The following is a 26,080-nucleotide window of genomic DNA, read 5'->3' as shown; positions in this document are numbered from 1 at the left end:
TTAAACGGAAAAACTGAACTTTTTCAGGCATGAAACATATAGCTTATTAGCCAAGCTATACGACACTACTAAGCTTGTTGTGATACCGAATTTGTAGTAGCCATAAAATGTACATGAAGGAAATGGAATTGAAGCTATTCCAAATCCCCATTCAAAAATTACTACCTCCAAGTTAAACGGCAAAAGTGAACTATTTTAGGAATAAAACCTCTAGCCTATTAGCTAAGCTACAATACAATACTAAGCCTGATGTGATACCGAATTTGTAGTAGCCAGAATATGTACTTGAAGGAAATGAAATTGAAACGATTCCAAATCCCCATTCAAAAATTATTATCTCCAAGTTAAACGGCAAAACTGAACTTTTTCAGGAATGTAACGTATAGCCTATTAGACAATCTACACGACACTACTAAGCCTTACGTGATACCGAATTTGTAGTAGCCAGAATATGTACTTGAAGGAAATGGAATTGAAACTATTCCAAATCCCCATTCAAAAATTATTATCTCTAAGTTAAACGGCAAAAGTGAACGTTTTCAGGAATGAAACCTCTAGCCTATTAGCTAAGCTACAATACAATACTAAGCCTGATGTGATACCGAATTTGTAGTAGCCAGAAAATGTACTTAAAAGAAATGGAATTAAAGCTATTCCAAATCCCCATTCAAAAATTATTATCTCCAAGTCAAACGGCAAAAATGAATATTTTCAGGCATGTGACATATAGCCTGTTAGCCAAGATACACGACACTACTAAGCCTTACGTGATACCGAATTTGTAGTAGCCAGAAAATGTACATGAAGGAAACGGAATTGACTCTATTCCAAATCCCCATTCAAAAATTATTATCTCCAAGTTAAACGGCAAAACTGAACTTTTTCAGGATTGTAACGTATAGCCTATTAGCCAAGCTACACGACACTACTAAGCCTTACGTGATACCGAATTTGTAGTAGCCACAAAATGTACTTGAAGGAAATGGAATTGAAACTATTCCAAATCCCCATTCAAAAATTACTACCTCCAAGTTAAACGGCAAAAGTGAACATTTTTAGGCATAAAACATATAGCATATTAGCCAAGCTATATGACATTACTAAGTCTGATGTGATACCGAATTTGTAGTAGACAGAAAATGTACATGAAGGAAATGGAATTGAAACAATTCCTAATCCCCATTCAGAAATTATTATCTCGAAGTTAAACGACAAAAATGAACTTTTTCAGCCATGTAACATATAGCCTATTAGCCAAGCTACACGACACTACTAAGCTTTACGTGATACCGAATTTGTAGTAGCCAGAAAATGTACTTGAAGTAAATGGAATTGAAGCTATTCCAAATCCCCATTCAAAAATTATTATCTCCAAGTCAAACGGCAAAAATGAACTTTTTCAGGCATGTGACATATAGCCTACTAGCCAAGCTACACGACACTACTAAGCCTTACGTGATACCTAATTTGTAGTAGCCAGAAAATGTACTTGAAGGAAATGGAATTGAAACTATTCCAAATCCCCATTCAAAAATTACTACCTCCAAGTTAAACGGCAAAAGTGAACATTTTTAGGCATGAAACATATAGCATATTAGCCAAGCTATATGACACTACTAAGTCTGATGTGATACCCAATTTGTAGTAGCCAGAAAATGTGCATGAAGGAAATGGAATTGAAACAATTCCAAATCCCCATTCAAAAATTCTTATCGCCAGGTCACACGGCAAAAATAAACATTTTCAGGCATGTAACATATAGCCTATTAGCCAAGCTACACGACACTACTAAGCCTTACGTGATACCGAATTTGTAGTAGCCAGAAAATGTACATGAAGGAAATGGAATTGAAACAATTCCTAATCCCCATTCAAAAATTATTATCTCCAATTCAAACGGCAAAAATGAACTTTTTCAGGCATTTGTCATATAGCCTATTAGCAAAGCTACACGACACTACTAAACCTGACGTGATACTGAATTTGTAGTAGCCAGAAAATGTACATGAAAGAAAATGGAATTGAAACTATTCCGAATCCCCATTTGGAATGAATTCGGCTGCTAAGTGATTGCGTTCAAAGTAAACAAGGTACAGCTGTACTAAAAACAGATTTAAATAGCCAGTTAGAAGCTTAATAAAACTTATAGTATAAAGTTGTGATAACGAATTTTTAGTAGCCACAAAATGTACATGAAAAACATGGAATTGTAACCATTCCAAATCGCCATTCAAAAATTATTATCTCCAAGATAAACGGCAAAAGTGAACTTTTTTAGGCATGAAACATATAGCCTATTAGCCAAGCTATACGACACTGCTAAGTCTATTGTGATACCGAATTTGTAGTAGCCAGAAAATGTACATGAAGTAAATGAAATTGAAACGATTCCAAATCCCCATTCAATAATTATTATCTCCAAGTTAAACGAAAAAACTGAACTTTTTCAGGCATGAACCATATAGCTTATTAGCCAAGCTATACGACACTACTAAGCCCGTTGTGATACCGAATTTGTAGTAGCCATAAAATGTACATGAAGGAAATGGAATTGAAGCTATTCCAAATCCCCATTCAAAAATTACTACCTCCAAGTTAAACGGCAAAAGTGAACTATTTTAGGAATGAAACCTCTAGCCTATTAGCTAAGCTACAATACAATACTAAGCCTGATGTGATACCGAATTTGTAGTAGCCAGAAAATGTACTTGAAGGAAATGAAATTGAAACGATTCCAAATCCCCATTCAAAAATTATTATCTCCAAGTCAAACGGCAAAAATGAATTTTTTCAGGCATGTAACATATAGCCTATGAGCCAAGCTACACGACACTACTAAGCCTTACGTGATAGCCAATTTGTAGTAGCCAGAAAATGTACTTGAAGGAAATGGAATTGAAACTATTCCAAATCCCCATTCAAAAATCATTATCTCCAAGTCAAACGGCAAAAATGAACTTTTTCAGGCATGTGATAAATAGCATATTAGCTAAGCTACACGACACTACTAAGCCTTACGTGATACCGAATTTTTGAATGGGGATTTGGAATAGTTTCAATTCCATTTCCTTCAAGTACATATTTTGGCTACTACAAATTGGGTATCACGTAAGGCTTAGTAGTGTCGTGTAGATTGGCTAATAGGCTATACGTTACATTCCTGAAAAAGTTCAGTTTTGCCGTTTAACTTGGAGATAATAATTTTTGAATGGGGATTTGGAATAGAGTCAATTCCATTTCCTTCATGTACATTTTCTGGCTACTACAAATTCGGTATCACAACGCGCTTAGTAGTGTCGTATAGCGAGGCTAATAAGCTATATATTTCATGCCAGATAAAGTTCAGTTTTGCCGTTTAACTTGGAGATAATAATTTTTGAATGGGGATTTGGAATCGTTTCAATTCCATTTCCTTCATGTACATTTTCTGGCTACTACACATTGGGTATCACAATAGACTTAGCAGTGTCGTATAGCTTGGCTAATAGGCTATAAGTTTCATGCCTAAAAAAGTTCACTTTTGCCGTTTATCTTGGAGATAATAATTTTTGAATGGCGATTTGGAATGGTTTCAATTCCATGTTTTTCATGTATATTTGGTGGATACTACAAATTCGTTATCACAACTTTATACTATAAGTTTTATTAAGCTTCTAACTGGCTATTTAAATCTGTTTTTAGTACAGCTGTACCTTGTTTACTTTGAACGCAATCACTTAGCAGCCGAATTCATTCCAAATGGGGATTTGGAATAGTTTCAATTCCATTTTCTTTCATGTACATTTTCTGGCTACTACAAATTCAGTATCACGTCAGGTTTAGTAGTGTCGTGTAGCTTGGCTAATAGGCTATATGACTAATGCCTGAAAAAGTTCATTTTTGCCGTTTGACTTGGAGATAATAATTTTTGAATGGGGATTAGGAATTGTTTCAATTCCATTTCCTTCATGTACATTTTCTGGCTACTAAAAATTCGGTATCACGAGAGGCTTAGTAGTGTCGTGTGGCTTGGCTAATAGGCTATATGTTACATGCCTGAAAACGTTTATTTTTGCCGTGTGACCTGGCGATAAGAATTTTTGAATGGGGATTAGGAATTGTTTCAATTCCATTTCCTTCATGTATATTTTCTGGCTACTACAAATTCGGTATCACGTAAGGCTTAGTAGTGTCGTGTAGCTTGGCTAATAGGCTATATGTCACATGCCTGAAAAAGTTCATTTTTGCCGTTTGACTTGGAGATAATGATTTTTGAATGAGAATTTGGAATAGCTTCAATTCCATATCCTTCAAGTACATTTTCTGGCTACTACAAATTCGGTATCAAGTATGGCTTAATAGTGTCATGTAGCTTGGCTAATAGGCTATATGTCACATGCCTGAAAAAGTTCATGTTTGCCGTTTGACTTGGAGATAATAATTTATGAATGGGGATTTGGAATAGTTTCAATTCCATTTCCTTCAAGTACATTTTCTGGCTACTACAAATTCGTTATCACATCAGACTTAGTAGTGTCCTGTAGCTTAGCTAATAGGCTAGAGGTTTCATTCCTAAAATAGTTCACTTTTGCCGTTTAACTTGGAGGTAGTAATTTTTGAATGGGGATTTGGAATAGCTTCAATTCCATTTCCTTCATGTACATTTTATGGCTACTATAAATTCGGTATCACAACGGGCTTAGTAGTGTCGTATAGCTTGGCTAATAAGCTATTTGTTTCATGCCTGATAAAGTTCAGTTTTGCCGTTTAACTTGGAGATAATAATTTTTGAATGGGGATTTGGAATCGTTTCAATTTCATTTCCTTCATGTACATTTTCTGGCTACTACAAATTCGGTATCACAATAGGCTTAGCAGTGTCGTATAGCTTGGCTAATAGGCTATATGTTTCATGCCTAAAAAAGTTCACTTTTGCCGTTTATCTTGAGGATAATAATTTTTGAATGGCGATTTGGAATGGTTTCAATTCCATGTTTTTCATGTACATTTTGTGGATACTACAAATTCGTTATCACAACTTTATACTATAAGTTTTATTAAGCTTCTAACTGGCTATTTAAATTTGTTTTTAGTACAGCTGTACCTTGCTTACTTTGTACGCAATCACTTAGCAGCCGAATTCATTCCAAATGGGGATTTGGAATAGTTTCAATTCCATTTTCTTTCATGTACATTTTCTGGCTACTACAAATTCAGTATCACGTCAGGTTTAGTAGTGTCGTGTAGCTTGGCTAATAGGCTATATGACTAATCCCTGAAAAAGTTAATTTTTCCGTTTGACTTGGAGATAAGAATTTTTGAATGGGGATTAGGAATTGTTTCAATTCCATTTCCTTCATGTATATTTTCTGGCTACTACAAATTCGGTATCACGTAAGGCTTAGTAGTGTCGTGTAGCTTGGCTAATATGCTATTTGTCACATGCCTGAAAAAGTTCATTTTTGCCTTTTGACTTGGAGATAATGATTTTTGAATGGGGATTTGGAATAGTTTCAATTCCATTTCCTTCAAGTACATTTTCTGGCTACTACAAATTGGGTATCACGTAAGGCTTAGTAGTGTCGTGTAGCTTGGCTCATAGGCTATATGTTACATGCCTGTAAAAGTTCATTTTTGCCGTTTAACTTGGAGAAAATAATTTTTGAATGGGGATTTGGAATTGTTTCAATTCCATTTCCTTCATGCACATTTTCTGGCTACTACAAATTGGGTATCACATCAGACTTAGTAGTGTCATATAGCTTGGCTAATATGCTATATGTTTCATGCCTAAAAATGTTCACTTTTGCCGTTTAACTTGGAGGTAGTAATTTTTGAATGGGGATTTGGAATAGTTTCAATTCCATTTCCTTCAAGTACATTTTCTGGCTACTACAAATTAGGTATCACGTAAGGCTTAGTAGTGTCTAGTAGCTTGGCTAGTAGGCTATATGTCACATGCCTGAAAAAGTTCATTTTTGCCATTTGACTTGGAGATAATAATTTTTGAATGGGGATTTGGAATAGCTTCAATTCCATTTCCTTCAAGTACATTTTCTGGCTACTACAAATTCGGTATCAAGTAAGGCTTAACAGTGTCATGTAGCTTGGCTAATAGGCTATATATTACGTGCCTAAAAACGTTCACTTTTGCCGTTTAACTTAGAGATAATAATTTTTGAATGGGGATTTGGAATAGTTTCAATTCCATTTCCTTCAAGTACATATTCTGCCTACTACAAATTCGGTATCACGTAAGGCTTAGTAGTGTCGTGTAGTTTGGCTAATAGGCTATACGGTACATTCCTGGAAAAGTTCAGTTTTGCCGTTTAACTTGGAGATAATAATTTTTGAATGGGGATTTGGAATAGAGTCAATTCCATTTCCTTCAAGTACATATTCTGGCTACTACAAATTCGGTATCACGTAAGGCTTAGTAGTGTCGTGTAGCTTGGCTAATAGGCTATATGTCACATGCCTGAAAAAGTTTATTTTTGCCGTGTGACCTGGCGATAAGAATTTTTGAATGGGGATTAGGAATTGTTTCAATTCCATTTCCTTCATGTATATTTTCTGGCTACTACAAATTCGGTATCACGTAAGGCTTAGTAGTGTCGTGTAGCTTGGCTAATAGGCTATATGTCACATGCCTGAAAAAGTTCATTTTTGCCGTTTGACTTGGAGATAATGATTTTTGAATGGGGATTTGGAATAGTTTCAATTCCATTTCCTTCAAGTACATTTTCTGGCTACTACAAATTGGCTATCACGTAAAGCTTAGTAGTGTCGTGTAGCTTGGCTCATAGGCTATATGTTACATGCCTGAAAAAATTCATTTTTGCCGTTTGACTTGGAGATAATAATTTTTGAATGGGGATTTGGAATCGTTTCAATTTCATTTCCTTCAAGTACATTTTCTGGCTACTACAAATTCGGTATCACATCAGGCTTAGTACTGTATTGTAGCTTAGCTAATAGGCTAGAGGTTTCATTCCTAAAATAATTCACTTTTGCCGTTTAACTTGGAGGTAGTAATTTTTGAATGGGGATTTGGAATAGCTTCAATTCCATTTCCTTCATGTACATTTTATGGCTACTACAAATTCGGTATCACAACGGGCTTAGTAGTGTCGTATAGCTTGCCTAATAAGCTATATGTTTCATGCCTGATAAAGTTCAGTTTTGCCGTTTAACTTGGAGATAATAATTTTTGAATGGGGATTTGGAATCGTTTCAATTTCATTTCCTTCATGTACATTTTCTGGCTACTACACATTCGGTATCACAATAGACTTAGCAGTGTCGTATAGCTTGGCTAATAGGCTATATGTTTCATGCCTAAAAAAGTTCACTTTTGCCGTTTATCTTGGAGATAATAATTTTTGAATGGCGATTTGGAATGGTTTCAATTCCATGTTTTTCATGTACATTTTGTGGATACTACAAATTCGTTATCACAACTTTATACTATAAGTTTTATTAAGCTTCTAACTGGCTATTTAAATCTGTTTTTAGTACAGCTGTACCTTGTTTACTTTGAACGCAATCACTTAGCAGCCGAATTCATTCCAAATGGGGATTTGGAATAGTTTCAATTCCATTTTCTTTCATGTACATTTTCTGGCTACTACAAATACAGTATCACGTCAGGTTTAGTAGTGTCGTGTAGCTTGGCTAATAGGCTATATGACTAATGCCTGAAAAAGTTCATTTTTCCGTTTGACTTGGTGATAAGAATTTTTGAATGAGGATTAGGAATTGTTTCAATTCCATTTCCTTCATGTATATTTTCTGGCTACTACAAATTCGGTATCACGTAAGGCTTAGTAGTGTCGTGTAGCTTGGCTAATATGCTATTTGTCACATGCCTGAAAAAGTTCAATTTTGCCGTTTGACTTGGAGATAATGATTTTTGAATGGGGATTTGGAATAGTTTCAATTCCATTTCCTTCAAGTACATTTTCTGGCTACTACAAATTGGGTATCTCGTAAGGCTTAGTAGTGTCGTGTAGCTTGGCTCATAGGCTATATGTTACATGCCTGTAAAAGTTCATTTTTGCCGTTTAACTTGGAGAAAATAATTTTTGAATGGGGATTTGGAATTGTTTCAATTCCATTTCCTTCATGCACATTTTCTGGCTACTACAAATTCGGTATCACATCAGACTTAGTAGTGTCATATAGCTTGACTAATACGCTATATGTTTCATGCCTAAAAATGTTCACTTTTGCCGTTTAACTTGGAGGTAGTAATTTTTGAATGGGGATTTGGAATAGTTTCAATTCCATTTCCTTCAAGTACATTTTCTGGCTACTACAAATTAGGTATCACGTCAGGCTTAGTAGTGTCGTGTAGCTTGGCTAGTAGGCTATATGTCACATGCCTGAAAAAGTTCATTTTTGACGTCTGACTTGGAGATAATAATTTTTGAATGGGGATTTGGAATAGTTTCAATTGCATTTCCTTCAAGTACATTTTCTGGCTACTACAAATTAGGTATCACGTAAGGATTAGTAGTGTCGTGTAGCTTGGCTAATAGGCTATACGTTACATTCCTGAAAAAGTTCAGTTTTGCCGTTTAACTTGGAGATAATAATTTTTGAATGGGGATTTGGAATAGAGTCAATTCCATTTCCTTCATGTACATTTTCTGGCTACTACAAATTCGGTATCACGTAAGGCTTAGTAGTGTCGTGTAGCTTAGCTAATATGCTATTTATCACATGCCTGAAAAAGTTCATTTTTGCCGTTTGACTTGGAGATAATGATTTTTGAATGGGGATTTGGAATAGTTTCAATTCCATTTCCTTCAAGTACATTTTCTGGCTACTACAAATTAGGTATCACGTTAGGCTTAGTAGTGTCGTGTAGCTTGGCTAGTAGGCTATATGTCACATGCCTGAAAAAGTTCATTTTTGCCGTTTGACTTGGAGATAATAATTTTTGAATGGGGATTTGGAATAGCTTCAATTCCATTTCCTTCAAGTACATTTTCTGGCTACTACAAATTCGGTATCAAGTAAGGCTTAACAGTGTCATGTAGCATGGCTAATAGGCTATATATTACGTGCCTAAAAACGTTCACTTTTGCCGTTTAACTTAGAGATAATAATTTTTGAATGGGGATTTGGAATAGTTTCAATTCCATTTCCTTCAAGTACATATTCTGGCTACTACGAATTCGGTATCACGTAAGGCTTAGTAGTGTCGTGTAACTTGGCTAATAGGCTATACGTTACATTCCTGGAAAAGTTCAGTTTTGCCGTTTAACTTGGAGATAATAATTTTTGAATGGGGATTTGGAATAGAGTCAATTCCATTTCCTTCAAGTACATTTTCTGGCTACTACAAATTCGGTATCACGTAAGGCTTAGTAGTGTCGTGTATCTTGGCTAATAGGCTATATGTCACATGCCTGAAAAAGTTTATTTTTGCCGTGTGACCTGGCGATAAGAATTTTTGAATGGGGATTAGGAATTGTTTCAATTCCATTTCCTTCATGTATATTTTCTGGCTACTACAAATTCGGTATCACGTAAGGCTTAGTAGTGTCGTGTAGCTTGACTAATAGGCTATATGTCACATGCCTGAAAAAGTTCATTTTTGCCGTTTGACTTGGAGATAATGATTTTTGAATGGGGATTTGGAATAGTTTCAATTCCATTTCCTTCAAGTACATTTTCTGGCTACTACAAATTGGGTATCACGTAAGGCTTAGTAGTGTCGTGTAGCTTGGCTCATAGGCTATATGTTACATGCCTGAAAAAATTCATTTTTGCCGTTTGACTTGGAGATAATAATTTTTGAATGGGGATTTGGAATCGTTTCAATTTCATTTCCTTCAAGTACATTTTCTGGCTACTACAAATTCGGTATCACAACGAGCTTAATAGTGTCGTATAGCTTGGCTAATAAGCTATATGTTTCATGCCTGATAAAGTTCAGTTTTGCCGTTTAACTTGGAGATAATAATTTTTGAATGGGGATTTGGAATCGTTTCAATTTCATTTCCTTCATGTACATTTTCTGGCTACTACACATTCGGTATCACAATAGACTTAGCAGTGTCGTATAGCTTGGCTAATAGGCTATATTTTTCATGCCTAAAAAAGTTCACTTTTGCCGTTTATCTTGGAGATAATAATTTTTGAATGGCGATTTGGAATGGTTTCAATTCCATGTTTTTCATGTACATTTTGTGGATACTACAAATTCGTTATCACAACTTTATACTGTAAGTTTTATTAAGCTTCTAACTGGCTATTTAAATCTGTTTTTAGTACAGCTGTACCTTGTTTACTTTGAACGCAATCACTTAGCAGCCGAATTCATTCCAAATGGGGATTTGGAATAGTTTCAATTCCATTTTCTTTCATGTACATTTGGCTACTACAAATTCAGTATCACGTCAGGTTTAGTAGTCTCGTGTAGCTTGGCTAATAGGCTATATGACTAATGCCTGAAAAAGTTTATTTTTGCCGTGTGACCTGGCGATAAGAATTTTTGAATGGGGATTAGGAATTGTTTCAATTCCATTTCCTTCATGTATATTTTCTGGCTACTGCAAATTCGGTATCACGTAAGGCTTAGTAGTGTCGTGTAGCTTGGCTAATAGGCTATATGTCACATGCCTGAAAATGTTCATTTTTGCTGTTTGACTTGGAGATAATGATTTTTGAATGAGGATTTGGAATAGCTTCAATTCTATTTCCTTCAAGTACATTTTCTGGCTACTACAAATTCGGTATCAAGTAAGGCTTAATAGTGTCATGTAGCTTGGCTAATAGGCTATATATTCCGTGCCTAAAAACGTTCACTTTTGCCGTTTAACTTAGAGATAATAATTTTTGAATGGGGATTTGGAATAGTTTCAATTCTTTTTCCTTCAAGTACATACATATTCTGGCTACTACAAATTCGGTATCACGTAAGGCTTAGTAGTGTCGTGTAGCTTGGCTAATAGGCTATACGTTACATTCCTGAAAAAGTTCAGTTTTGCCGTTTAACTTGGAGATAATAATTTTTGAATGGGGATTTGGAATAGAGTCAATTCCATTTCCTTCATGTACATTTTCTGGCTACTACAAATTCGGTATCACGTAAGGCTTAGTAGTGTCGTGTAGCTTGGCTAATAGGCTATATGTCACATGCCTGAAAATGTTTATTTTTGCCGTGTGACCTGGCGATAAGAATTTTTGAATGGGGATTAGGAATTGTTTCAATTCCATTTCCTTCATGTACATTTTCTGGCTACTACAAATTCGGTTTCACGTCAAGTTTTGTAGTTTCGTGTAACTTGGCTAATAGGCTATATGTTACATGCCTGAAAAAGTTTATTTTTGCCGTGTGACCTGGCGATAAGAATTTTTGAATGGGGATTAGGAATTGTTTCAATTCCATTTCCTTCATGTATATTTTCTGGCTACTGCAAATTCGGTATCACGTAAGGCTTAGTAGTGTCGTATAGCTTGGCTAATAGGCTATATGTCACATGCCTGAAAAAGTTCATTTTTGCCGTTTGACTTGGAAATAATGATTTTTGAATGGGGATTTGGAATAGTTTCAATTCCATTTCCTTCAAGTACATTTTCTGGCTACTACAAATTCGGTATCACGTAAGGCTTAGTAGTGTCGTGTAGGTTGGCTAATAGGCTATATGTCACATGCCTGAAAAAGTTTATTTTTGCCGTGTGACCTGGCGATAAGAATTTTTGAATGGGGATTAGGAATTGTTTCAATTCCATTTCCTTCATGTATATTTTCTGGCTACTGCAAATTCGGTATCACGTAAGGCTTAGTAGTGTCGTGTAGCTTGGCTAATAGGCTATATGTCACATGCCTGAAAAAGTTCATGTTTGCCGTTTGACTTGGAGATAATAATTTATGAATGGGGATTTGGAATAGTTTCAATTCCATTTCCTTCAAGTACATTTTCTGGCTACTACAAATTCGGTATCACGTAAAGCTTAGTAGTGTCGTGTAGCTTGGCTCATAGGCTATATGTTACATGCCTGAAAAAGTTCATTTTTGCCGTTTAACTTGGAGAAAATGATTTTTGAATGGGGATTTGGAATTGTTTCAATTCCATTTCCTTCATGCACATTTTCTGGCTACTACAAATTGGGTATCACATCTGACTTAGTAGTGTCATATAGCTTGGCAAATATGCTATATGTTTCATGCCTAAATATGTTCTTTTTTGCCGTTTAACTTGGAGGTAGTAATTTTTGAATGGGGATTTGGAATAGTTTCAATTCCATTTCCTTCAAGTACATTTTCTGGCTACTACAAATTTGGTATCACGTAAGGCTTAGTAGGGTCGTGTATCTTGGCTAGTAAGCTATATGTCACATGCCTGAAAAAGTTCATTTTTGCCGTTTGACTTGGAGATAATAATTTTTTAATGGGGATTTGGAATAGCTTCAATTCCATTTCCTTCAAGTACATTTTCTGGCTGCTACAAATTCGGTATCAAGTAAGGCTTAATAGTGTCATGTAGCTTGGCTAATAGTCTATATATTACGTGCCTAAAAACGTTAACTTTTGCCGTTTAACTTAGAGATAATAATTTTTGAATGGGGATTTGGAATAGTTTCAATTCCATTTCATTCATGTACATTTTCTGGCTACTACAAATTCGGTATCACATCAGACTTAGTAGTGTCATATAGCTTGGCTAATATGCTATATGTTTCATGCCTAAAAATGTTCTTTTTTTGCCGTTTAACTTGGAGGTAGTAATTTTTGAATGGGGATTTGGAATAGTTTCAATTCCATTTCCTTCATGTATATTTTCTGGCTACTACAAATTCGGTATCACAACAGGCTTAGTAGTGTCGTTTAGGTTGGCTAATAGGCTTTATGTTTCATGCCTTAAAAAGTTCAGTGTTGCCGTTTAGCTTGGAGATAATAATTTTTGAATGGCGATTTGGAATGGTATTCAATTCCATGTTTTTCATGTACATTTTGTGGCTACTACAAATTCGGTATCACATCAGGCTTAGTAGTTGCGTGTAGCTTGGCTAATAGGCTATATGTTTCATGCCTAAAAAAGTTCACTTTTTCCGTTTAACTTGGAGATAGTAATTTTTGAATGGGGATTTGGAATAGTTTCAATTCCATGTCTTTCATGTACATTTTCTGGTTACTTCAAATTTGGTCTCACTTCAGGTTTTCTGTTGTCGTATAGTCCTAATAATAAGATATACGATTTGCGTCTAGAATAGTTCATTTATGCCGAAACTCTACCTCATTCAGTTTACGCTTTCACTCAATGGCCGAATTTATTTCATTAATCTTTTAATTTTTAGGTCTAGGTGTATGATTGGTTTCGCAACATTATAATATAAGTTTTATTTGACTTCTAACTGGCTATTTGAATCTGTTTTTAGTAGTGCTGTACCTTGTTTACTTTGAACGCTATCACTTAGCAGCCGAATTTATTCCAAAAACTCGTTATTTCTTTTCATTTTATTTTTCTGTCTACTACTAATCAGGTACCATTTTAGGCTTATTTTTGTCGTATAGTGTGACTCACTGGATATACGGTTTATATTTAGAAAAGGTTTATTTATTCGTATTAAATGGAGATGATAATGATTTAATGAGGAAAAGTTTCATACTAGGTATTTATTGATTATGTTAATTTCTGGCACCTTGAAAATCGGTATCACTTAAGATTTGTTTTTGTCGTAGGTATAGTCTTTCTTACGGATTACACGTTATTTCCCCTTAAGGTAGTCCTAAGGTTACAATATATGAGTTAATATAACTTGTTTGGCCGCTGATAATAAAAGTTAGCAGCCGAGCTCAAATGTTATGATTTTCTGATTTTGAGTGTATTCTTTTATATTTACTTCATAAATAATGTTATTTGGAACAAATTAGTAGCTTTTATGCACCAAATTGTGAAAAAAAAATTTTACTTCTTAATTTGGTCGGGTTATCGGCGGCTGCTAACTTTGGCTGCTAACTTCACGCCGGTAGTAAACAGGGTTTTAGTGTGGGTGAATCAGGAGCGCGGGCAAAAAATTAGGGTTTTATTTTATTTGTGCGTAGGTAAGAACTAAGAAAGCGCAATTTTGACGCCAATCACGAAAGGACGTAATATTTAACGCCTGTAGTTGACAAGGAAACTATTGAAAAGGTGCTATATTTAACTTTTAAAGGTGGTTATGACATTATGGTTGAGATGGATCTAAATCGTGAGCATCGCAAATGGACCACACGTGCGATGACGTACAAGATAGTGCAACATTGTAGGCTTTTGGGTTATTTAGAACCATATGTTAACATAGGTATCTACAAGATGATTGGCAACTGCTTTGTTCTCAACTGTTAGTGATTCTGAAGGCCCTTATACATATGTAGGCTTATACTATAAAGCCACGCCAATTATAATCATCACAATACATGAATCATATTAGATTTGATATACATGAGCATAATGCTAATAGATAGATGTCATTTATCTATATTATTCAAGCCAAAGTAATCTTATGAATACTAACGTAATACATATTATATTATGTAAATTACATTGAATATGTAATGTTTCGCTTTCGGTCTTACTAAAACAAGACCCGCATGTTCAATGTACATAATGCCTGCCTTTCGAACAGCAGGCCTATGATGCTTGCCATTTTATCACTTATCGGCTGGATAAGATATTTGTCACTCTCACACTGACATACTGGTCAGAGCGTGACGGATGCTTTATCCTTAGAGATAGGTGATAAAATTAAAAGCATCATAGCCCCGCTGTTTACAAAGTTAACTTGAATTCGCGAGTGTTCGAATTTTGAATGTTCCCACCCAGCAAAGCGGCAAGTTTACGTTACAATTTCATGCTCCGAAGGGAATTATTTACGCTTTATTTACATCAGAATATAAACACTTCTCGGCCTTACTTGTAAGGAATAAAGTGCAAAGTTACGTACATTTGTGCGGCATTCCGTACGTTTTGAAGTGAGAATTCGGCGCACCTAGTGTTCAGTACCTCAATGAGATCATCGGAGTTTGCCGCTTCAGTTGTTTAGTAATTAAATACTTGTTGAGTTGTTGCTTATGATTATTAGGTAGGAAAATGTGAGATAAATTGGAAGATTAAACGTGGTAATCGAGATGTTAGGTAAATAATGAAACCATTCAGCAGGAAGGAATTTATTCATAGGTGTTGCTTTCACTGTTTATTGCCATAACATAATCATAAAATACGTTCTTCGTAAGGTTTGGGTTACTTATAAAGCAGGGTAAAAAAATGTGACTTTCATCTTATTTCTTGTTGCTATCATTCTTTTAGTACCTACATACGTACAAGAAATAAGATGTCTTCAAAAGCTTAAGAGTTATACCACAATTCGTGGAACTCAACCTAATTGTCTTGAAAACTAATAATAGTTTCCCGTTTGTCCACAGATGACGAAGAAGAGCTCGGTATCCTATCCGAAGGTTCAGAGACATCAGAAGGCGGACGCGCGGACACAGACGACGAAGGCATCGAGCGAGACGCGGATCCAGCGCCACGCCGCCGGCGGCGACGGCGGTTCATGCTGCGAGATGTTGTTGAGGTGAGTGTCTACAGATGCATGACTGGGTATGTAGTCTGAAGGTCGTCGGAACGTGGACGCGCGGACACGGACGACGAAGGCATCGAGCGAGACGCGGATCCAGCGCCACGCCGCCGGAGGCGACGGCGGTTCGTGCTGCGAGATGTTGTTGAGGTGAGTGTCTACACTCTATAGATGGACATAAACAACGGAGGCATTGAGACGTTAGTGCGTTTTCACATTATCCGATCCGATATCGGATGTCGGACCGATATCCCATACATTACAGGCGCCATCTTGGATTTTTTCTATTGAAATCCTTCCGAGATCCGATATCGGATCGGATAATGTGAAAACGGTCTTAAAGCTCTACGCCCCGGTGCGAAAGCAGTTCATGAGAAAAGTGGTTGAGAAGTGTGTATAAATAGTAAGTGCTCATCGGAGGAGGATGGACACGGATTACACAAACGACGAAGTCGTGTGATGCCATGGGGTGGAGTGCCATGCAGAGAGACGGAGGATGGACACGAATGACGAAGGCATCGGGTGCTACGTGGATCCATCATCAGCACGCCGGTAGGTATCCGTGTGCCTTCATAGATATGAATGAACAAGTTCTCCGACAGTTGCATATATTAGTAACACAGCTTTATTATTTGAACAATTATAATTTACAAAGCTGTACTTACATTATGAGATTAAAGCGTCATGTGCTCAAAGTTTCACAACCGTCGCCACTTGCATTCCAGATCGCACGGCCATGACAAGCTTCATGTGCTTGTGTCATGCCCTAATGTACTCGTAATTGTATGCCCCATGCCACACATTGTTTCACGGAACGGAGACATAGGTACATAGTGTTGGTCTCTTGGTTAAGACTTCAAGGACGAAGGAAAGAACGAAGAAAAAACGACGAAGAACGACGAAGGACGAAGGAGAAGGACGAAGGGAAGGTTTTCTGCTTCTTAGGTTCGATTAATTTCGTCACGGTCTTCAAGAATCAAGCTGAAACTTCAGTATGAGTAATTATCGAGACCTCGAAAGTAAGAAAGAAATACTTACCTAAGTAATAAAAGGATTTTCTCAATTACCCTAGTTTGCAGGGTGTTCATTTAGAATAAGATGAAAGCCACGAAATGTTTGACGATGTTTTTTCTAAAATACTTAATTGTGACTCGAGAATTAAAATACTCCAAAGTTTTTTAAACACAAATCGCGAGAACCCCGGTCGATTTCTTCAAATTAGACTCAAAAGATTCGAGTTTCTATTTCGGCTAACACTAGCCACAGAATGTTTCACAGAACTTGTCTCGTTAGGGTTCGCGCGTGATCGGCTAACTTCATTCACTCGTTCACGACCGAACACGTGAATGTATCGATTGAATGATTATGATCTTAATTGGACTTTGTCAACATGCTGACAAGACCTCAGAGTTAATTACAGTGAATTGAATTTAACGTGTCTGTTATTGGTCGGTTAATTATTAGATACGTTTTTTTTTGAACTTGGACGTATTGTTTGATTAATTATTAAATTTACACTCAGTTGCCAAAATATCTAACCATCAATCCCGTGTGGTGACGTCGTGGGTCTCGTAGAAGTTGACTGTGAGATATAGGTTCGATAGTTATGTAACTTCTGTTTTAGGCGATTTAGTTTTCTTTCAACCCTTTAATCGCTATTTTTCTAAGAGTGGCACTGGCACTGAAACTTAAACTGTAAGAGACTCTTCAAAACTACAACTTAGTTACGTACGAGGGGATACTGATGATACACAAATAATGGTTTACAAATATCAATAAAATTTGAATATTTTCAAACCAATACATTGTTGTCTTATAAACGTCTTATAAACATTGAAACGGTCTTTTGTAACAACACATTAAAAAGTGGAGGTAATTAAAGAATTCTCATAAATTCGGGCGAGATAGATACGTAATGTGGGAATATCAGCCGCTCTCCATTTTATACAACTTTCACTTACGGCTCTTACGAGATGATCCTTATCCGAATATGTAAGAATAAGATGAGCTAAGGCGAGTGTACACGGACAAAAAGGTTTATTAAGTATAACCAATATTAAGTGATGGTGGACCAAAATGTTGACAGAGTGGTGGCCTCTTTCGGATGTAAGAAGCGCCTGGCATCCGTTGGCTCCTTGGGTGGACGGTATTCGAAAAACTGTTTGGCACATCTGGGTGAGACTAGCCCTTGACCGGGATAAGTGGCGCGTACACGAAGGGAGGGCTATGCTCAGCAGTGGGAGATTCACGGCTAAAATGATGGTTATGAACCAATATTAGCGGGTGTTATCAATTGATGACTACGAATCTCATTGTTTAGTTATTTTCGATAATAAATAAAAAAATAAAAATAAAAAAATAAAATAAAATAAAATGTGTTTATTTCAGGCAGGGCCCATATAATATTATTAGTAACATATTACATATAACACTTAAGCTATATTAGTGACTTAAATTATTATTATTATTATTTTAATTTAAATATCTGCCGCCCTCAGGGACACCCGGTACGTGCGTGTGCGTTCGTATCCAGTGACCCTGAATGGGGCAGTCCACCCTGTCACTGATGACCCTCAGGATGTTGTTGCGGCTCCCGCGTACTCTGCGCTGGAGTGATGCGATGCGGTGACGGATCACCGCGCCGAATCCCTCCGTTCGCGCGTGCGCAAACATGGCCGAGGCACTGCAATAACGCGGGAGCCCCAACAACCTATAATACCTATAAAAATATTCTAGAAAAAAAAGCTATATCTTCAGGCTGGCAACACAATCACTTTAATTTTTGGGGGTGCCCTCTATTTCGCCTATCATTAATTCGCATAATTTGAATTCGCATAACAGATTTGGCATAACATAATTGTTCATAACATTGAATAAGCATAATATTAAAAATGCATAATTCTTATTTCGCATAACAATGAATCTGCATAATGAATGTATCGATTGAATGATTATGATCTTAATTGGACTTTGTCAACATGCTGACAAGACCTCAGAGTTAATTACAGTGAATTGAATTTAACGTGTCTGTTATTGGTCGGTTAATTATTAGATACGTTTTTTTTTGAACTTGGACGTATTGTTTGATTAATTATTAAATTTACACTCAGTTGCCAAAATATCTAACCATCAATCCCGTGTGGTGACGTCGTGGGTCTCGTAGAAGTTGACTGTGAGATATAGGTTCGATAGTTATGTAACTTCTGTTTTAGGCGATTTAGTTTTCTTTCAACCCTTTAATCGCTATTTTTCTAAGAGTGGCACTGGCACTGAAACTTAAACTGTAAGAGACTCTTCAAAACTACAACTTAGTTACGTACGAGGGGATACTGATGATACACAAATAATGGTTTACAAATATCAATAAAATTTGAATATTTTCAAACCAATACATTGTTGTCTTATAAACGTCTTATAAACATTGAAACGGTCTTTTGTAACAACACATTAAAAAGTGGAGGTAATTAAAGAATTCTCATAAATTCGGGCGAGATAGATACGTAATGTGGGAATATCAGCCGCTCTCCATTTTATACAACTTTCACTTACGGCTCTTACGAGATGATCCTTATCCGAATATGTAAGAATAAGATGAGCTAAGGCGAGTGTACACGGACAAAAAGGTTTATTAAGTATAACCAATATTAAGTGATGGTGGACCAAAATGTTGACAGAGTGGTGGCCTCTTTCGGATGTAAGAAGCGCCTGGCATCCGTTGGCTCCTTGGGTGGACGGTATTCGAAAAACTGTTTGGCACATCTGGGTGAGACTAGCCCTTGACCGGGATAAGTGGCGCGTACACGAAGGGAGGGCTATGCTCAGCAGTGGGAGATTCACGGCTAAAATGATGGTTATGAACCAATATTAGCGGGTGTTATCAATTGATGACTACGAATCTCATTGTTTAGTTATTTTCGATAATAAATAAAAAAATAAAAATAAAAAAATAAAATAAAATAAAATGTGTTTATTTCAGGCAGGGCCCATATAATATTATTAGTAACATATTACATATAACACTTAAGCTATATTAGTGACTTAAATTATTATTATTATTATTTTAATTTAAATATCTGCCGCCCTCAGGGACACCCGGTACGTGCGTGTGCGTTCGTATCCAGTGACCCTGAATGGGGCAGTCCACCCTGTCACTGATGACCCTCAGGATGTTGTTGCGGCTCCCGCGTACTCTGCGCTGGAGTGATGCGATGCGGTGACGGATCACCGCGCCGAATCCCTCCGTTCGCGCGTGCGCAAACATGGCCGAGGCACTGCAATAACGCGGGAGCCCCAACAACCTATAATACCTATAAAAATATTCTAGAAAAAAAAGCTATATCTTCAGGCTGGCAACACAATCACTTTAATTTTTGGGGGTGCCCTCTATTTCGCCTATCATTAATTCGCATAATTTGAATTCGCATAACAGATTTGGCATAACATAATTGTTCATAACATTGAATAAGCATAATATTAAAAATGCATAATTCTTATTTCGCATAACAATGAATCTGCATAATTGAAATTTGCATACTATTATTTCGTATAACTTTAATTATCCTAAAATGAATTGTCATACTAACAGTATGGAGCAAGCGATTGGATCAATCAGGGGCTGATTTTCCAATTTCGAGCGCTCGATTTTGAGTGTTTAATTTTATTCTGTCTCACTTATTAAGCATGAAAAAAATAGGGGTAAGTAAGGTACAGCGGGGCAAATCTCGAGTGGGGGGGAAATTTAACTGGTCAATTTCTTCCATTTTTTACAATGTTTGCATTATTAAAAAAAACTGTTTATTTTTAAGAAACATACCTACATGCAACTATGAACTTATCTGCTAATCTTAAATTAAAAAGATTATTTGAGTTAAGGAGTCTTTATTTTATTTATACATTACTTATTAAGTTTTTTCGTTTTTCATAAGTGTTTTTCAGAAAATAGAGTGTCTACCAGTTATGTAGTAAGCGTGTTCAGTGGGTACCTACATGTAATAATGGAATAATGGAAATAGTGTAATAATGGAAAAAATGGATTAGTTACAATTGCCTTTTAGTCTAGATTTGCCCCGCTGTACCTTACTAAAGAAATTGAAAATAGATAGTATTTAAATAATATCATTTCATCGTTCAGATTTTCACAGATCGCACGTGCCGATACTGATACCCGAGCAAGCGGAAGATTCCAATATTGAACCGCGAGCGTAGCGAGTGGTTCAACAAGTGGAATCTTGAGCGTTGCGAGGGTTTCAAGGCACATTAACCTTCGTACGTTGCCACCGAGTTTGAAAACCAAATTTTTCACCACCCCAACACGAAAAAAATACTGACTATAAAACATCAAACTAAATCAAATCCATCGATTTCTTCAATATTTATGATTTAGAATCATCATTTATAGGTAAAATTCTATCAGCTAGCTTAAGACATCAAGGTAAAATTTGTATGAAATTACTTTGCACTCTTGTGGATAAAATGCAATTTTGCTATCTGCTTTCGAACAGAAAAGTAAGCCGTTACCCGTTAGTGTGGTGAAAATATAATTTTCTTGTATGCCATTTAAACATTCTACGAAACAAAGTTATGCTTATTATACTTATACCAATTCATTGTTATAACAATTTACATTATGCGCATTAGCATTATACGAAATCTGTTATGCGAAATAATGATATGCGTATTAAACGTTATGCGTAATAAACGGTATGCCAATTCATATTAGGAGTATTCAGTTATGCGAATTAATATAGACCCGATTTTTGGGTACCATTCGAGGCTCTGCTCGTACAGATGATAAACCAAAACGACTGGACTATTAAAATTATTGGAGCAATCCACGAAACAGTCTACTGACCAAAGCATATTTTGTAAAGAAAAAAAGGACGGGGAGTTTTTTGGGAGGGTAGAATGACGACAAAAAAATAATCATGGGCCGCCAAAAAATTGTTCAAATACACGAAATAACATGAGTTTTTACTGGACATCTCTTGGAGTGGAATGCTCTTCAGTTCGAAGAATATCCTCAGACACCGGTATAGTATGCCAGACCTCATAAGTAAATCTAATTTAGAATATTCAGATCATCACGTGGGTCCTGTCAGTCCCCGCCCCTACAATGAGCGCGCTGCCTTACATTGCGTCACCGTGGGCGCTGCGATGCGATGACATCTGCTTTCACTGCATGACTGAGATCAGGTGCAAGGGCGAGGCGGCTGCCACACAAATGATAATGCGTTCAAGAATGCGAAAGGGGTAAGTGTAGATTTGTTTGGTGTAAAATTTCAAAATCCTGAAATCGCCAAAATAACTGCGACTCATCAGAAAGATATACTAAATATACTTGATGCGGAAAATGCCCACTAAAACTTATTACTACCTAACTAGGTTCTACTATGAAAATGAAAACTTAAGCAACCATCTTATAGACTTGAACTCTTTGTCGTTCAAGCTTTACATAGCAAGTAAATGAAGTAAATTACTAATACATAAGTCAGAACAGAAATATGCGATAACACAAATATTGCAAAAATGTTTTTAATTGCCTCACACATAATACCTACTATGTAAGTTCGGTATCAAAATAGCATTAGGCGTACATAAGTTAAGTGTCCTTGATGCGATGTATTCATGTGGATTTAACCTACTTGCATGACGTGGTCGATTGTTTTCAAGTTAATGAAATGAAATGAAATGAATGAATGAAATGAAATCGGCATCCCCGATTCTAGTCCATTCAAGGATGTTACGTAGCCACGATTTCTTCCTACGAACGCCCTTTTCCAGCCACTTTTCCCGTTATTATAGTCTGTAGGAGTTCGTTTTTGGACTGTTGTATTGTAAGTATTCAATTATTAAAACCTACCTATTAAATCAAGGTGTCAGTTCCGTGCCAGTGCCAGCTAAACCTTTCACCCATTAGCACTTTCCTATAAAACCTGAATAAATTAAGCATGTTTAAACATACATTGTAACTTGTATGTGTTTATACTTATTTCTGTGGGAAAGCTGTTACGATTTGAAGCTTATGGCCTTTTGATGCTCTTGCTAAGTGAATCTCAAGCGTAAGTGGACATAATGGGACGATACGCCGGTCGTTAGTAATTTACTTACGTGTTATCATTACGGCGGTTTTGATTTATTTCACAATTCTCTCTTTAAGGGCTTTGTTAAGTATGACGGTATTAGAAGAAAGTATAATTCTTGTGAAATTTTACGATGTTGTATGAGTTTGAGTTCTTACTTGTGCCTTATCTTCGTTAGAAAGCTTCATAGGTGGGCATTAACTCGTTAATCCGTTAATCGTTAATTAACGAAGTTAACATTTCGATTAACGGATTAACTTTTAAGTTAACTTTAAAAACTGTTAACGGATTCGTTAACTTCCGTTAAATTTCATCGAGTCCCTTAATCGTTAATCCAGCACCCCAAGCGGCTCGCTGGGCCGCGAAAACCACGTTCTGACTGCTACTGTTAAATCCCGTAGTACGGCAAAACCTAGGATTTATCGGTAAAAGCAGATCCTTCGGTTATAAACAGTCTAAAGACCAATAATTGGATCACCTATTCGAGATCTTCTAAATCTTATTAGGCGTGCTAGATCGATCACTAACCTGGGAATAGAGTGCAATCATCATGCATGACAGACAAATCGCACAACCGACGCATCGAGTCCGGCGGGCCTTAGATTACTCTTCTAAATTATCGTGGCCCACAGCATCGAGTTGTCATCTCAAATCTCAATGTGAAGAACCGACGCACCACGATCGCGACCGCATGAATGACCCAATAATTAACCATTCCGAAGTAAAACCTAGGATTTAGCCAACCAACGGTGGTAAAAGCCCGAAGAGACCGTAATTGTTACGTTTCGGTTTTTTACAGATTGGCGTCACGTGTTTTAATGGTTTTTGGTGGATACTTAGTAAATACAAATACATAATACCTACACTGAAGTCCTATTTTTATGACGTGTTAACGGATTATCGATTAACTTTAACTTCCGTTAAATCTACCAAAATGTATCGCTTTAACTATTAACGAAGTTAATTTTTTAAGTAACGGATTAACGATTATCGAAGTTAACTATTTGATTAACGGTGCCCAGCTATGGAAAGCTTTATATATTGTTGAGTGTAATGAAATCTTTATATACTTTGTTCAAGATTATTGTTCGATTTGTTGAAAAATGGTTTTATGTTCTATTTTCTAAGTCTTTGTGAGTAAAAGCATCCAGTTATTGTCCCAGAGCTCCTCAGTATTAGTAGTAGTACAAATTTTTCATAAATATTTTCGCTCAGGTAGTACTAAATACTATTATGCGCTATGTCAGTATATTTGCAGAAGGAAAAAAAAATCGATTGGATGGATTGAAATGAGACTGATACGTGGATCAAATGGATAATGGATATGGATGGCACGCAATAAAATTGAAAGAAAAAAGTAAAAGTTAGTGGAAGCCAATGTAATTTAAGCCTTCTCACATTCTCAAAGAAATTTTCCGGCACAATTTCCTTCGCTGTTTTCTTTACCCAAACGCCTTTACCAGGGACCGCGGGCAAAGTGGGTCACCGGGGCATCTCATCAATAATATAGCAGTTTTAGTTTTTCTCCATCCCCGTCAGGAACATGAAAAGTGGTGCGCGTAGCACGCACCTACCATTCATCACAGCTACCGTACAAATAAGTAACTGTAATAAATTAATATGCAAAGATTATTCCAGCTCCGCTCAATGAAATAGGAGTATCTTTGTAAGAATGTCTGTCGGTTTAGTCTTTTCGCGTACGGAGGCAACAATTTCACGCAGTGAAATATAAATTACAATTAAGCCTAGTTACGGCCCCGTCCCAGTAAATTACACATTGATTTGCGACACCTCGCTCTGTGAGATTTCATTCCGATCGGCCGACAAACGCGTCGGCCATGCTGATAAAATATCTCCTTAACTTTGGTTCAAATAATTCAAAAGCGGCAAGCCATAAGTCACTGTTTATTCTAGATTTATAGATAGCGGGCAGAGGCACGGTAATGACCGGGGTACGTAACCAAATTTACATACGCTTACGATATTATCTCTATCGTAGCTATTTCCATCGCTATTCCGTGTTGGCGCGACAGAGCCAGGCTGCGTTTCGATTGGCGTCTAGCATCAACGACTGTCATTCGGCTAGGCCGGCTGTTGTGGGTGTCGATTGTCCGCGCTCGGTCCACATCCGACTTGCGAAAGTGTCCGTGTTGCCCCCGTCTCCCCTTTGCCTTGACACGTTGAATCATAAATGCTTTGTTGTTATTTGGTTAGCGTCAATTAGGGCTGCCGCCTTTGTGATCATTGAACACAATTGTTGAGCAACAGCTAATTAATTTTGAAGGAATAATTTCCGTTTATTAACTGCCATTTGAACTTTGATCTGTGAACTACACAATCTTATTACGAACCTTGTTTCGTCTGTTGTAAACCCTCGCCTACATCGAATTGTGTAAACAAAAGCTTCAGGAAAAGCGCTATAAATACCACACTCTGTTAAAACTAAAACAAGAACCTTAAAAGGAAGACGATTGGCCTATTCGCCACCACATAATAATAAATGATTGTTAATAAAATTACGAAAGAAACAATTAACTCAGATCGAGCGCTTAATCCGTGACCAATTTCCTTAGCGTTTCGCGTCAAACACTCCGTTTAAGGTGCGCTGTGACAATTACATGCATCAAATTCCAAAACGGGCATTATGAATTTTCAGTTCATGTTCGTAAATGTCATAAAAGTTATTGTGAAATGGCGATTATGTGCCTTAGTTCGAGAGTATTGCGTCTATAATTGATCACAGTAAATTGGGAGTTGGTTTATGTAGTTGACAGTTTGGTCGCACCTTGCAGAAGCGTGGGTTATGGTGGTTGTGAAAGATCACTGTTTTGCTAAATGACGTACGGGATCTGAAAAGGTGTCGGCGTTTATTATTATCCTTTTGACATAGATTTATTGTCTATTGCCAACTTATGTGGCAGAACTCATCTGAGTTGACTATTCGCTTTAAGGCAGTAGCTTTAGAGAAACAAAACTTGTAGAGCTCACTGCTTGGCTCTTTTTACAAATAAATATTCGCTATATCGTAATCCTGCAAAAGGATTCATATAGGAGGTGCAAGCACAAATTGCTCGCCCTTAGAGTTGGTCTATGGCGCCTAATAGTCTTCAGAGATAACATACACTAGAGAAATTTCGACGGGTACCACGGCGGTCGAGGTGGTGTAGCGGTTTATCACGACAGCCGCGATAGCTGGAGACCCGGGTTCGATTCCCGGCTTCGATTCCCGGCTTCGCCACCAGTGGGCTTGATCGCTTTTTCTTTAGTGTATGGTATCTATTTCAGTTTATAAAATATTCGCAAAGTTCAAAACTTACTTATTCCTAATAAAATAAAACTCCGTATTTACAATATGTCGCCAATCGGGCAATAACAATCTTCATGATCAAGAAAACATAGCTAATATTCTTTATTTTATTCATCTAATAGATATTACTTACCACCCATAC

General features: G+C 36.7%; 1 protein-coding gene and 1 non-coding gene across 2 annotated transcripts in view; both read left to right on the top strand.

Annotated features, from left to right (window-relative positions):
• LOC125226779 (protein spire-like) overlaps nucleotides 1-26,080 on the top strand; it is a 246,897-nt gene that overhangs the window by 205,822 nt on the left and 14,995 nt on the right. Inside the window, exon 4 of the mRNA XM_048130863.1 lies at nucleotides 15,398-15,549. Within this exon, the coding sequence (XP_047986820.1) occupies nucleotides 15,398-15,549 (152 nt within the window). The remainder of the gene's footprint in view (nucleotides 1-15,397; nucleotides 15,550-26,080) is intronic.
• On the top strand, nucleotides 25,784-25,856 carry Trnas-cga. Its single transcript has one exon. It is a non-coding gene; the product is annotated as a tRNA-Ser (tRNA).

Source organism: Leguminivora glycinivorella, chromosome 6, assembly GCF_023078275.1.
Source record: "Leguminivora glycinivorella isolate SPB_JAAS2020 chromosome 6, LegGlyc_1.1, whole genome shotgun sequence".
NCBI classification, from domain to species: domain Eukaryota; kingdom Metazoa; phylum Arthropoda; class Insecta; order Lepidoptera; family Tortricidae; genus Leguminivora; species Leguminivora glycinivorella.
Note: the sequence above shows the minus strand (reverse complement) of the source record. Positions and strands in the feature narration are given on the sequence as shown.